Below are 13277 nucleotides of genomic sequence, written 5' to 3'. Positions count from 1 at the left end.
AGTGGGAGATGTCAAAAAGCTCTTTTTGCAGTTGAGGATGAAGGAGATAGTTAAGAGGGGTATAATAAGACAACTTACACAGGATGAAAACAGTTGAGGTTATCCTTACACCGCAGAATGATTTTTGGAGTAGTGACAGGTTTTAGTAGCTACACGGAGGGTGAAATAATTCTGCATCCAGTTTAACCAGATCAGATGCTAAATGGCTAAACGTTTCCACCTCATCCATTAAGGATCCTCAATATGAGGTGAGGAGTGCTGTGCCAGGCCAGGGTGAGGGAGGTAGTTTGAACGGGAAGGAGGCGGCAGTACTAAGGTGTTGCAGAACTGCTGTAGTGAATGGAGATTGGACAGGGATCTCACAGATGGAATTAGGATTGTCCTTATGAGGATGAGTTTCTTCCTCTGCACTTCTGTGGCTTTGGAGGTGGCCAATGAACTTTTCCACTGATGAGGCAGGTAGTTTGTGAGGTGTGCTCCTTCCACTGCTACTGCTGGAACTGCTGAGTTCCTCCAGCAGTTTGTCTTTTGCTTTGGATTACAGCATCTGCAGTCTGTCCTGTCTCCAGACGAGAGCTCTGAGTTCAGTCATTTTCTGTTCCCGTTTAGTGACAAAATTCTAAAGTACTGTTATGGTACTATTATAGGTTCACCAGTGAAGGGCAGAGTTGATTGGGATAAATCAGTTCCTGCCCTGCAAACTAATTTTCATAGCAGAACCTGAAAGTGAGATGGGGAAAACCAGACAATCAGCATCAAGGCTGTCAGCGGTGTAATCTGTGACTATCGGGGCTGCGGTTATTTGGTTTTCACTATAGCATCAGGTGGATGATGGCAAGTCAGTCACTCATTTTCTACCCGATCAATGAACAAACAAAGCAGGCAGCCTTGAATTGGGTGCTGATTTACAGTTTCTAAGGTCCAGTCTCATCGCTGACGTTGCGTGCTTTTCCATTATGACAGATAATAGGCTTCGTCGTACAACTTAATAAATAGTCAAGCAGGTTTGTAAAATAGTCTGCAAATGATTACTACAGAATGCAGTTTTGCATGTCATTTTTCAATGATGTAATATTTGTCAATGTTCAGAAAGAAGTTTGTTATCACTGATGTATGTCATAAAACACATTCTTTTGTGGCAGCAGTGCAGTTGCAAGACATAAAATTGTTACTAGTTACACTAATAAAAAGTGCAAAAGAGGAATAGTGAGGACCGTTCAGAAATTTGATGGTGGAGGGGAAGCAGCTGTTACTAAAATGTTGAATGTGCTGGCAGCAATGAGAAAAGTGCATGTCCTGGATAAGGAGGCTCATTAGTGATGGATGCTGACCCCACCGTTTGAAATGGTGGGCAGAGTTGTGCCTGTGGAGCTGACTGAGTCTAACAGCCCTCTGCAGCCTCTTTGAGTACATTGGAGCCTCCACACCAGACGGTAATGCAACGAGTCAGAATGCTGTCACTAGTAATTTGCCAGAGTCTTTGGTAACATTCCTAATCTTCTCAAATTCCTAATGAAGCATGATTGCTGGTGTGCTTTCTTCATTAATTTTGGGTCCAGGATAGATCCTCTGCAATACTGACACCACAGTGCTGGAAGCTGTTCACCCTTTCCACTGCTGGTCCCTCGATGAGCACCGGTGTTTGTTCTCCCTTTCCCTGTCCTGAGGTCCGCAATCACTTCCTTGGTCTCACTGACATTGAGCGCAAAGTTGTTATTGTGACTCACTCGATCAGCTGATCCATCTCACTCTTGTACACCTCCCTGTTGCCATCTGAGACTCGGCCAACAACAGCGGTGTCATTAGCAAATTTAAGGATGGTATTGGAGCTCTGCCTGGTCACACAGTCATGAGTGCTGAGAGTAGAGCAGTGGGTTGAGCATGGGGTTCTTACAACCATTCAGCACCACTTATGAATAAGCTGGATGAACTCAGCAGGTCGGGCAGCATCCATTGAAATGAGCAGTCAACGTTTCGGGCCGAGACTGACTTTCAGGACTGAAGAAAGAGGGGGCAGGCGCCCTATAAGGAAGTTGGGGGGAGGGTGGAAGGTGCCAGGTGGAAAAACCAATCAGAGGAATGATCAAGGGGTGGGGTAGGGGAAGCAGGTAGGGGATAGGCAGGAGAGGTGAAGAAGGAATGTAAGGGGAAAGCACTATGGGTAGTAGAAGAAGGCAGAATCATGAGAGAGGTGATAGGCAGCTGGAAGAGGAGGCAGAGTGAAAGTGGGATGGGGAAAGGGAGAGGGAGGGAATTACCGGAAGTTGGAGAATTCGATGTTCATACCAAAGGGTTGGAGACGGTATATGAGGTGTTGTTCCTCCAACCTGAGTTTGGCGTCATCATGGCAGTAGAGGAGGCCATGTATGGACATATCCGAATGGGAATGTGAAGCAAATTTGAAGTGGGTGGCAACCGGGAGATCCTGTCTGTTGTGGCAGACGGAGCGTTGGTGCTCGACGAAGTGGTCCCCCAATCTGCGTCGGGTCTCACCGATGTAGAGGAGGCCGTACCAGGAACACCGGATGCAATTGATGACCAGCAGACTCACAAGTGAAGTGTTGCCTCACCTGGAAGGACTGTTTGGGGTCCTGAATGGTGGTAAGAGAGGAAGTGTAGGGACAGCTGTAGCAATTACGCTCGCATGGATAAGTACCAGGTGGGAGATCTGTGGGGAGGACCACAGTAGTTTCCTGATGAGGAAGTCAGGAATCCAGTTGCTGAGAGAGGTGCAGAAGATCAGGTTTTGAAGTTTGTTGATTAGTATTGAGAGGGAGATGATGCTGAATACTGAGCTGTAATCGATAGACGGCTTTCTGTTGTTGGTATTCCTGTTGTCCAGGTGGCCTAAGGTCGAGTGGGTGAGCCAGTGCAGTTGCATCTGCTGTAGATCTGTTGTGGTGGTGGGCAAATTGCAGTGGGTCCAGCTCCTTGTGCAGGCGGGAGTTATCTCTAGCCATGACCAATCTTTCAAAGCACTTCATCACAGGAGACGTGAGTGCTACCATGCAGTAGTCATTGAGGCAACTCACCCTGCTCTTCCTGGATGCCAGTACGATTAATGCCCTGTGGCTGACTGTAGCAATGAGAGGTTTGAAGATGTCCTTGAACACTCCAGTCAGTTGGCTGACATAGGTTTTCGGTATCTTGCCAGGTTCAGCATCGGGGCCAGACACCTTGTGTTTTATTTAATATCTTTCTCTTGTTTTATGGAACATATTTTTTTCATGGTTACCCCGATGTTTCAGTTTTGTGATCTGTTTTACTTTCTCGTTGTCTCATCTCCTGCATCTTCTCCACTTGTACCCTGCTTTGTGGATTCTTTTGGAGCCTTTAAGTAATCTGAGACGAGCTTCAAGGAAGAAAGATAGTGGGAATCTTGCAGGCATGGACCTTTTTTGAGAAATAAGGCATGGGGGATTAGGTGGGGTGGAGGGCCCAGGTGGGCAGAGGCATGAACATATGACCCATGTACTCAATCTTGACCATCATTATCCCCAGGCCTGAGCATAATCATGCCAAATCCTGAAGGTTAAAGCTGTCATGTCGACATCCTTGAGCTTTTCAGCCATATACTATATCAGAACAAGCACAGCTTTAGTGCAAGATTTCTGTAGTACCTCAGTTGTGTCTGCGAACTTTGCGGTGATTTGCCCCACTAATATGATGAGCTGAACTCTGAGGCTTTGGGCCTATCTGGGCTGCTCTGGAGATTTGGATCTCGGGACTCGGTTTGGTTCAGAATGCTGCTGTTGTTCCTCGCTTCCATTGTTTGCATGATTTGTGTTATTTTTTTCTCTGCACATTTGGTGGTTGGTCTTTACTTTTATTAAATTGGGTTCTTTCAGGTTTCTTGCTGTGTGGCTGCCTGCAAGCAGACAATTCTTAAGTTTGTATTATTTATACGTACTTTGAATCTTTAATTCCACTTGTTTGTTCCATTCCACAGCTCTCGCTGCTGCGATTCGGAGTTCAGTGCTCTCTGTCCAATCCTTCCCATCGATGGATTATCTGTCTGCTTTATCAGTGAGCGCTGCAGGACCTCCGGCTGAGTACCGTTCAGACTCTGTAGAGTCTGAATGAAATCCCGGTGGTCCAGACAAGACTCGGCAGTGCAGCAGTGGCCATGCAGACCAGCACAACCTTCCACAGCACAGAGAAATTTTGGAGATTCTCTGCAGACTGCTATTTCTAAAGAGCGCCACAACAAAAGACCAGATCAGCCAACTGAAGCAAAAAATCGAAAGGCTTGGATCCAAGCATTGAACAGTTTTCCCGCATTTAAGGCCATTTCTTAAATGGAACTGCTTCTCAGGGACTGGTTCAGTGTGATGATTTTTAAGTATCACATCACATTTTAAGTACCCTCCATTAACAAATTGTTCATTGTGACAATCTGAGGGGAAGAAAACATCATTTAACAGCTTCTTTTAAACACTTTTCCTAAAACCACAGCATTTATTTTGTGTGGCCTTGGCAATCTTTTAATGGCAATGTGACATTGCTCTTGTTTTATTGAAATTTTATTTCTATGTTATTTAATAGTTAAACTCTTAAGTGCCAAAAGTATTATAGATACAATTTTAATTTTTTTAAGACTACAACATTGTTTCTATACTAAAATAAATTGTTTTAAAGTATACGTACCTCTTGTGAAATTTATTTAAACATGACTGCGGAACACTTGCATCACTAAAATGCCATGTCGTATACACATCATTATGGTTATTTCTATTAAGCCTCCACACTGGAAGACCAATTTAACACCTTCATCTCCTTACCGTACACTGAAACCTTTTCCTCTCAACTCAGTTTGCAGACATTAGTATTGCTCCATCACAAATGGTGGTGCACCTCTACAGAAAGGCAGCCAGCACTCCAAGATTCCACTTGTGGAACTAAACAAGGCCACGTTGCTGAGATCAGAGCACTGCAAACAACAGCCACTGACTGTCTCCTAACGGTAGCAAACATAGATTGTGGAAGTGAAGATTTGTTTTCAGCTGCATTAATTATATTCCTGCAAACCCAGCACTCTTGTCTCATAGTAGGATGGAGAATGTGTGGGGATTAACAGACCAAATCAAAACAATAATGGTGAGAGAAATTCCAGCCTTGTGTCCAATTTATTGGAGGGCTGTCTGGAACAACAACATGAATAAAATATAAACTGCTCTAAATTTGTTACAAACCATACAAAGAGGATGTAACTCATTTATCCCGGTAGAAGCCTTACTAAGCCATTGTGATACACAGTGGCTTGTTTTCCTTCCTGTTACGAGCATTCTCGTTTTCATTTCACAACCGAGCGGCAAGGTAGCGTAACGGTTAGCGTGTTGTTTTGCATCGCCACAGACCCGAGTTCAGTTCACGATGCTGTATGTAAGGACAGTGTGGATTTCCTCCAGTGCCTCTGGTTTCCTCCCACGTTCCAAAGACATACAGTTTATGAGGTTAATTGGTCACATGGGTGTAACTGGGCTGTGCAGGCTCATCGGTTGGAAAGGCTGTTACCGTGCTATGTCTCTAAATCTTTTTAAAAAAAAATCTAAATCTAACGATGTAAGCAATGCTTGATCTCAAATGTTTCTTGGTACCTGAAGCATTGAATCTGTTTCTCCACAGATAAGACCGTAAGACACAGGAGCAGAATTAGGCCATCCAGCCCATCGAGTCCACTCCGCCGTTCCATCATGGCTGATCCTGAATTCCATTCAACCCCATACACCTGCCCTCTCACCATATCCCTTAATGCCCTGACTGATCAGGAATCTATCAACTCCTGCTCTGAGTATGTCCACGGACTTGGCCTCTACTACATTCTGTGGCAGAGCATTGCACAAATTCACCACTCTTTGGCTCAAAAAAATCTTCCTGTTCTAAAAGGTCACCCTTCAATTTTGAGGCTATGCCCTCTAGCTCTGGATACCCCAACCATAGGAAACATCTGCTCCACATCCATGCTATCTAGTCCTTTCAATAGTTGGTAGCTTAACCCCTACATTCCTAGAATAATGCTGCCTAACCTTCTGTATTTCCAGCGCTCTCTGTTTTCATTTCAATTTTGCAAAAACAGGAGTTTTTTTGCAAATGGTCCTGTTGTGATTGTAGCAAAGAAAATCAAACTTTTGACTATATCATCAAAGCTGGCTTCCTAGATCTTTCCCAGATCTCATGATCAACATTAGGCAAACCAGATCTATGTTGTTATTATTGTCCGATAAGAAAATGGGAAGAGATCTAGTTATGGCTCTTAACAACTATGGATAGTGCCTAGCCTGATGAGGAATTAGGGAAGATTTAGCTTGCTATACCACAGGAGATTAAGCCGGGCAGATCAGAAGAGATCTGGCTTCCTTGCTGAAATCTGTGCTGCACTTGAGAGCTGTTAAGTGGTGGTGGATATTCTGAAATTTGCCTCTGTAGGATCAAAGGGGCAGAAAGGTAGGAGAAATCAGACAGGGTTTCTGATGTGCGCTCAAACTCCTCCTGGAAATGCATGTGTGATGTCAGATAACAGCTTAAATAATAACTGTTGGAGGCCAAACTATGTATGAACAGAACTAAATTAATTGGTAAAACAATTAAAGGGTATTAGTAGAAAAGTTTGAGGGTAGGAGACTGGGACTTAGAATAAGTAACCTACAGGCCAGAGCTGCCGAACTGAAAAGTGAATTTTGGATGGGTATCTCTTTTACAGTGGGATAAATGACCAGACATTTCTGTGAACCATTCAGATAGTGGAACCGTTATTTTAGCAATCCAGAGTTCTGTTACACCAGTCCAGAGATGCTCGTTTCCAGAGTAATAGACCATGTGTTCTGCACATAACAATTATTATCTACTGTTTGATTTCTCAAAATGCAAGTGGTAGTTTGCACTGAAGTGTCGGGAGATCAGAATCAGATCTATTATCACTGACAAATGACGTGAAACGTTTTGCTGCAGCAGGGCGGCAGGTGACATCAGACAAAAGATCTTCCCCTGAACTGTATGCTTGTACACTAAATGTCTGTGACTCGAGTACCTGTGTATCATTAGAGTCACCCTTCAGTGTGGGAAGTCAGCGATCCTCCCAACAAGTACTGACTCTGCTTTGGCAAGAGAGCATGAAATCTATTTAAATTCCTTTGCAAACAGGCCTCAATGACCCAGTTATATAATAATGGTCAAAGGAACTGGCAAATGTTTTGAATATCCAGCCTGAAGGAAGCCCGAGTGTACAGTTACCTTGACACCCACTCGCAATATGGTCCCTATGTTTGTAATTGTGTCGGTCTGAGTCAGCAGTCACCTGTACATCCTGCAGCAACAGGGTCCTTGCGCCATCTAGTGGTTGCAACCGTGTTTGCAGTAGGTGGCAGCTTCCAGTGAAGAGATTCCGCACAATTCACCCACTTGTCACATGATTGATTGAGAAAAGGATATTAGTTGGATATTGAGTTCCAATATGGCAGTGTGGTCAATAATACACATGATCTGTCTACTCTGCATATATCGAACAGACATTAGCTGTGATTCTGGCATCACAAATATGTGCAGATACACTTGTGCTACAAATATGTGTTACACTTCAAACCTGTAACACTATAGGTGTTATTTCGGGTGCACTTTACGCTGTATGATGCACTTGCTACCCGACCTGGCTGTCTCCAAAGATCATTGCAAAGTTGAATAGTTGGGTTATAATGCCGTTGTTTTTGCTGTGCTCATCTTTCTGCTTTAGTAAGAATTGCTGTTGACCTTCTATTGACAGTGATCAACACATGCAATGCCCGTGGAGATGGCTGAATTCAGACATTATTTAAGCTCTAAGCCTTGTATGATTTATGTGTTGTTGGCAACACCTCCACAAATAAGATCCTTTGGGATTTTTTGCTGCATCACTTTGATAATTAACCATGTATGGCAACATGTGTTGAGCAGTTTCATAGTAATATTCAAACTATTTCAGCATTTGAATCTAAAGCTGTTTCAGTTCTGTGAAGAAATTTCTTCTAGTGCTTGTTAGAAACTAGGTTAAATTCAGCACTCCTGAAGTTCCAACATAGCTTATTGAAGCTTCAAGTGATAGCTAATGAACTGAAGAGCCACTAAATTTAATATTAATGTACAGCTCTGCCCCAGTGCATCAATGAGACTTCTATGTAACTAGTGTAAGTGGAATTTTCAGTGCGATGACCTGATTGTTGCAGGCAGTGACACATGTTGCAGTTCTGTAAAACACTGGTCGGACTATTGTGTTCAGTCTGGCTACCTGATTATAGGAAGGATGTGGAAACTTTAGGGAGGGTGCAGGGGAGATTTACCAGGATGCTGCCCAGGTTAGACAGCATGTTTTAAGAGGAAAGATTAGTGAGCTAGAGTGTTTCCTTTAGGAGAGAAGGGTATTGAGTGGTGAATTAATAGAGGTGTAAGAGATGATAGAGGCATAGATCCGGTGGATGGCCAGAGATTTTTCCCAGTGCAAAAATGGACAATGTGAGGAGGCATAATTGTAAGGTGCTTAGAGGAAAGTAGAGATGGGGAAGGGGAAGATGTCAGAGGAGGGTAGGGGATGTATTATTACACTGAGAGTGGTGGGTGTATGGAACCCACTGCTAGATGTGATGATGGAGGGAAATTTAAAAGACTCTTAGATAGGACCATAGATGAAGGAAAATTGAGAACTATGTGGGAGGGAAGGGTTGGATTGATATTAGGGTAGTTTAAAAGCTCAGCACAACATGGGCTGCACTGTTCTGTGTTCTATTATTGCTCTTGGAAGAAGTTTGCTCTCAAGGAACGACCGAGTCTGTGATAGGGATTTTGCTTTTTCATTTGATTTCATCCCTGACGTCAGTTGCTGAAAGGAGTGCTCTACATGGAGTTTGCACCGTCTCTGTGATAGCGTGAGTTTTCCCAGTCACTCGGGTTTCCTAATGATATGGTACTTGGTACAGTGATTGATTTCCGCAGCTAGGTGGAATTAGGATAGAGTTGATCAGCGTTTAAAGAAAGAATAGTTAAAGGGGAAACATGGGGCATTATCCATGTTGTAAGAAAAATGAGAAGTTCACAGTAGTCCTGCTGACGATTTGGCAGAGCAACTGATGAATAATTCTCACAGGCAACTAACTAGGAAGTAAAAATTATACTTTAACTTATCAATCATTTTGCAATGACTAAAGTAAATGTTAAACTGTGTTCATGGATGAAAACTACAATGAATTCTCAAAATTCTTTAAACATTTTGAAGTAGTTATGAAGGATTAAACACATGTAAAATTAGTATATTGACCAAAGGTTTCCAAGCAGTAATTATGCCTTAGCAAACTATTGAAACTTCAGTTACGTCTTATACAGAAATCACAGTATTGCAGTCAGAATCGGGTTTATTATTACTGTCCTGTATGATGTCAGATTTGTTGTTTTATGAAACTTAATGTTTGAATGATTGATCTTCTTGTCAATCAACTGATTTCACATTTCACCAAAGAAATTCCCAACATGACACTCAATGGAGAAACAAGAAGTTGCCCACAGCAGCTCCTGTCTTCTCACATTCAGTTCTGCAAATGCCAAGTCATTCAGCTGATGTTGGATTTTCTCTTTGTAGTGGTGAGTACTGAATTCACACTGTAATCTTTATCGCAAACCTTGGATGAATTCAAAAAGACCATGTTGTACCACAGAATGAATACACAAAAACAATGGAATGGAACCAGACCTTGTATCCTTAGTGTTATTTCTAATCCATGTACTCATCTGTTTCTTATTACAAAAAGCAGTTTTTCCATTGACAAGATAAAGAGCGTGTGAAGTGTCACATATGTGGGTAGGAAGGAACTGAACCAGGGGAATAAAACTGAGTCAAGGTCTTCTGATATGAGTTCAGTAGACCCCTTGCACTGGTCGTCTCGTTTTCACTATGGATGTCCAGTCCCTATACACCTCCACCCCCCACCAGGAAAGCATCAAAGCCCTCCGCTTCTTTTTGGACACCAGAGACAACCAGTTCCCCTCTACCAGCTCTCTTCTCCGTCTTTCTGTTTTTCTCACTGTGAACCTTTGTCTTGTACTTGGTGCAGAGTGTAGTGGTTAGTGCAGCTCTTTACATTACCGAACAGGATTTACCACTCCCTGTAAGAAATTTATCCATTCTCCCTGTGACCATGTGTGTTTCCAACAGCTGCTCTGGTTTCACCTCACATTCCAAAAAAAGACATAGACTTAGTGTCTGCTATGATCATTACAAAAAGCATGAAATACCACAAACTGTCATTATGATGTCCGTTTTCTAACAACCTTCACAGCTTTAACCATGAGCCATAACTCTGCCTTCTGCTCATTTGTGCTTATCTTTATTGAATTGAATAAAGTCAATCAAACATTCACCCAGTCCTAAAGGAATACTTCAAAGTTCAAAATAAATAGTACATCCTTGAGATTAATCTTGTTGCAAACACCCATAAAACAAAGAAACACAATAGGATCCATGGAAAACCATATAAAACTAAGATTGGCAAACATTGAATATGCAAAAAAAAAACAAATCATACAAAAAAAAGCAAGTAAACAAATACAGAGCAACTCACTGGAGAGAGTCGGCAACATCTATGGAAATGAATTACAGTCAACGGTTCAGCTGAGACCCTTCTTCGGGACTGGAAAAGAAGAGGGAAGACACCAGAATTAAAAGGGGAAGGAGGCTAGCTAGATGGTGGTAGATGAAACAAGGTGGGTAGGGGAGGTAAAGGGCTGGAGATAAAGGAATCTGATAGGATAGGAGAGTGGACCACAGGAGAAAGGGAAGGAGGTGATAAGTGAGAAGCGGTAAGAGGCCAGAGTGGGGAATAGAGGGAGGAGAGGAGAGAATTTTTTTTACTGAAAAGAGAAACCAATATTCATACCATCAGGTTGGATGCTGCCCAGACAGGATATAAAGTGTTGCTCTTCCATCCATCATGGCACAAGAGGAGGCCATGGACAACGTGTCAGAACGAGAATGAGAATTAAAAAGTTTGGCCACAGGGAATTTCCACTTCCAGTAGATGGAGCAGAGGTGCTCGATGAATCTGTCCCCCCCCCTCCAATTTACAATGGGTCTCACCAATGCAGAGGAGGCTGCATCGGGAGCACAGGACACAATAGACCACCTGAGCAGATTCACAGGTGAAGTGCTGCCTCGCCTGGAAGGACTGTTTGGAGCCCTGAATGCAGGTGAGGGATGAGATGAATTAGGTTATGGAATCAGTTCAGTATTGGAGTGAGTGAAGTTGTCCTCTCTGGCTCAAGAGCCTGATGTTTGAGGGGAATTAACTGTTCCTAAACCTGGAAGGGTGGGACCTGAGGCTTCTGTTCCTCCTTTCTGATGAAGCGTATAGTTTAGTTTTGAGGGGATGATGGTGTTGAATACAGAGCTGTAGTCAGTGAAGAGCATCCAGATGTATGCATCTTCACTGTCCAGAGTCCAAGGATTGAGTGAAGAGCTGTTGATCTGTTGCTGCTGTCGGTAAATTGGAGAGGGTCCAAGTTCTTTACCAGCCTGTCCACGTCTGTCGACAATTCTACAGATCAAAGTGCCTGTACCTCTCAGTCACCGTGTTCTACTTCAACGCCGGAAATCTGTTGTGCAAGTTCTGCCCTAGCTTAAATAACCAAAAAGCAACGAACACATATTTGCGAATATCCGAGTTAAAATCTATCTGCAATTGCTTGGCCCACTTCCCCAGTTCCTCGTCTTAGTTAACTTTCACTGTCTGGTATGTCACTAATTCCGCTGCATCCTGAAATTTATAACAACCTAAAATACTATTAACTAAATATTTCAGAGATGTCACACAATACTGGAACCAGGACCTACCTGTTCAATAGGTCACTAGTTGCAAGCCTTTGCTCTTGGTATCAAATCTCCACTATCACCGTCTGATTCCCTAGGAAACCAATTTTGTGTTCCTGTGTTCATTTGGCTGGCTCACTCTGGCTCCCGAGTCACCCAGCGTTCTATACTAGACTGTCATACGGGAACTTGCAAAATTTAATTAAGATGTAGTCTACTGCCCTCCCCTTAGCAATTTTCTACACAGCCTCTTCAGAACAACTGAATCAAATTTGTGAGAGAGGATTCTCCATGAGAAATCCGCTGTGACGGTCATTTTTACACTCTTTGCCTTTCCAAACTGTGACAGATTCTGTCCTTCATTCAGTATCTTTTCCCGGCTTTGATACGTGGCTCGCTACCTGTACTTGCGGGCCTTTTTTAATGAATGCGCATTATACTCTTTGCAGTGCTCCGGTAGCAAAATCCTGCTTAAAGACGGTACTGATATCTCGGTTATTTAAAACGAGAGCTTGGCGGACGTTGGTCCATTGTGCGGGGCCTATGAGCGGCGGCAACTGAGCTCGACGAACTAAAGTACAGAATGGTTCAGCGGAGCGGCGATTGTCAGGAGTAGGCCAGTGGCGCGAGTAGGAGCAAAAGGCTTTGGCTCATTCTGTTTTAGGCGAGGTAAGTGGGTAGGTGGACTTGGTTTTTGCTTTTTCTTTACATTTTTGAGGTATTACTTTACATTTTTTGAACATGTTGGTAGGGTTAGTATTTTGCTCTGGTGTCAGATGTGGGAATCCCGGGAATCTTCCAGTTTCCCAGATGGCCACATCCGCGCCAAGTACACCGAGATGCAGCTCCGGACAGAACATGGTAGGGATCTGGAACTGTGGCTCGATGAACTTCGGCTTATTAGGGAGAATGAACAAGAGATAGATAGAGTTATTCACCCCGAGGCAGCAGGAATAAGATAAGTGGGTGACGGTCAGGGAAGCGAAGGGCAGAGCTCAGATAGTAGAGAGCATCCCCGTGGCCATCCGCCTCTGTAATTGTTATCTCATTTTGGAAGCGGTTGAGATGACTTTACAGAGAACGACAACGGTGTTCGGGTCTGCAGCACTGAGCCTCGTTCCGTGTTACAGAAGGGAAAGAGGAAGATGATGAATGCGGTAGTTATAGGGGGTTCCATAATGAAGGGAACATACAGCAGGTTCTGTCAGCCTGATGGAGGTATCTGCATGGTGTGTTGCCTCCCAGGTGCCAGGGTACCGGGTGTCTCAGATTGGGTGCAAAGTATTCTGAAGGCAGAGGGTGAACAGCCAGAAGTCCTGGTACACATTGGTACGAATGACAAATGTAGGAAAAGGTAGGAGTGTGAAGAGAGAATTCAGGGAGTTTGGTAGAAAGCTGAAAGGCAGGACGTCCAGGGCAGTAATCTCAGGATTGCCGTCTGTGCCACTTGCTAGCG

At 43.5% G+C, this 13277-nt stretch overlaps 1 protein-coding gene across 1 annotated transcript in view; it reads left to right on the top strand.

Annotated features, from left to right (window-relative positions):
- The window catches only part of LOC140740476 (palmitoyltransferase ZDHHC11-like), a 56855-nt gene extending 52772 nt beyond the window's left edge, over window positions 1–4083 (top strand). The window contains exon 11 of the mRNA XM_073069657.1: window positions 3950–4083. Within this exon, the coding sequence (XP_072925758.1) occupies window positions 3950–4083 (134 nt within the window). The remainder of the gene's footprint in view (window positions 1–3949) is intronic.
- The last annotated feature ends 9194 nt before the right edge of the window (window positions 4084–13277 follow it).

Source organism: Hemitrygon akajei, chromosome 17, assembly GCF_048418815.1.
Source record: "Hemitrygon akajei chromosome 17, sHemAka1.3, whole genome shotgun sequence".
In the NCBI taxonomy this organism is placed as follows: Eukaryota; Metazoa; Chordata; class Chondrichthyes; order Myliobatiformes; family Dasyatidae; genus Hemitrygon; species Hemitrygon akajei.
The sequence above is the reverse complement of the archived record's forward strand: the minus strand, read 5'-3'. Positions and strand labels throughout refer to the sequence as shown.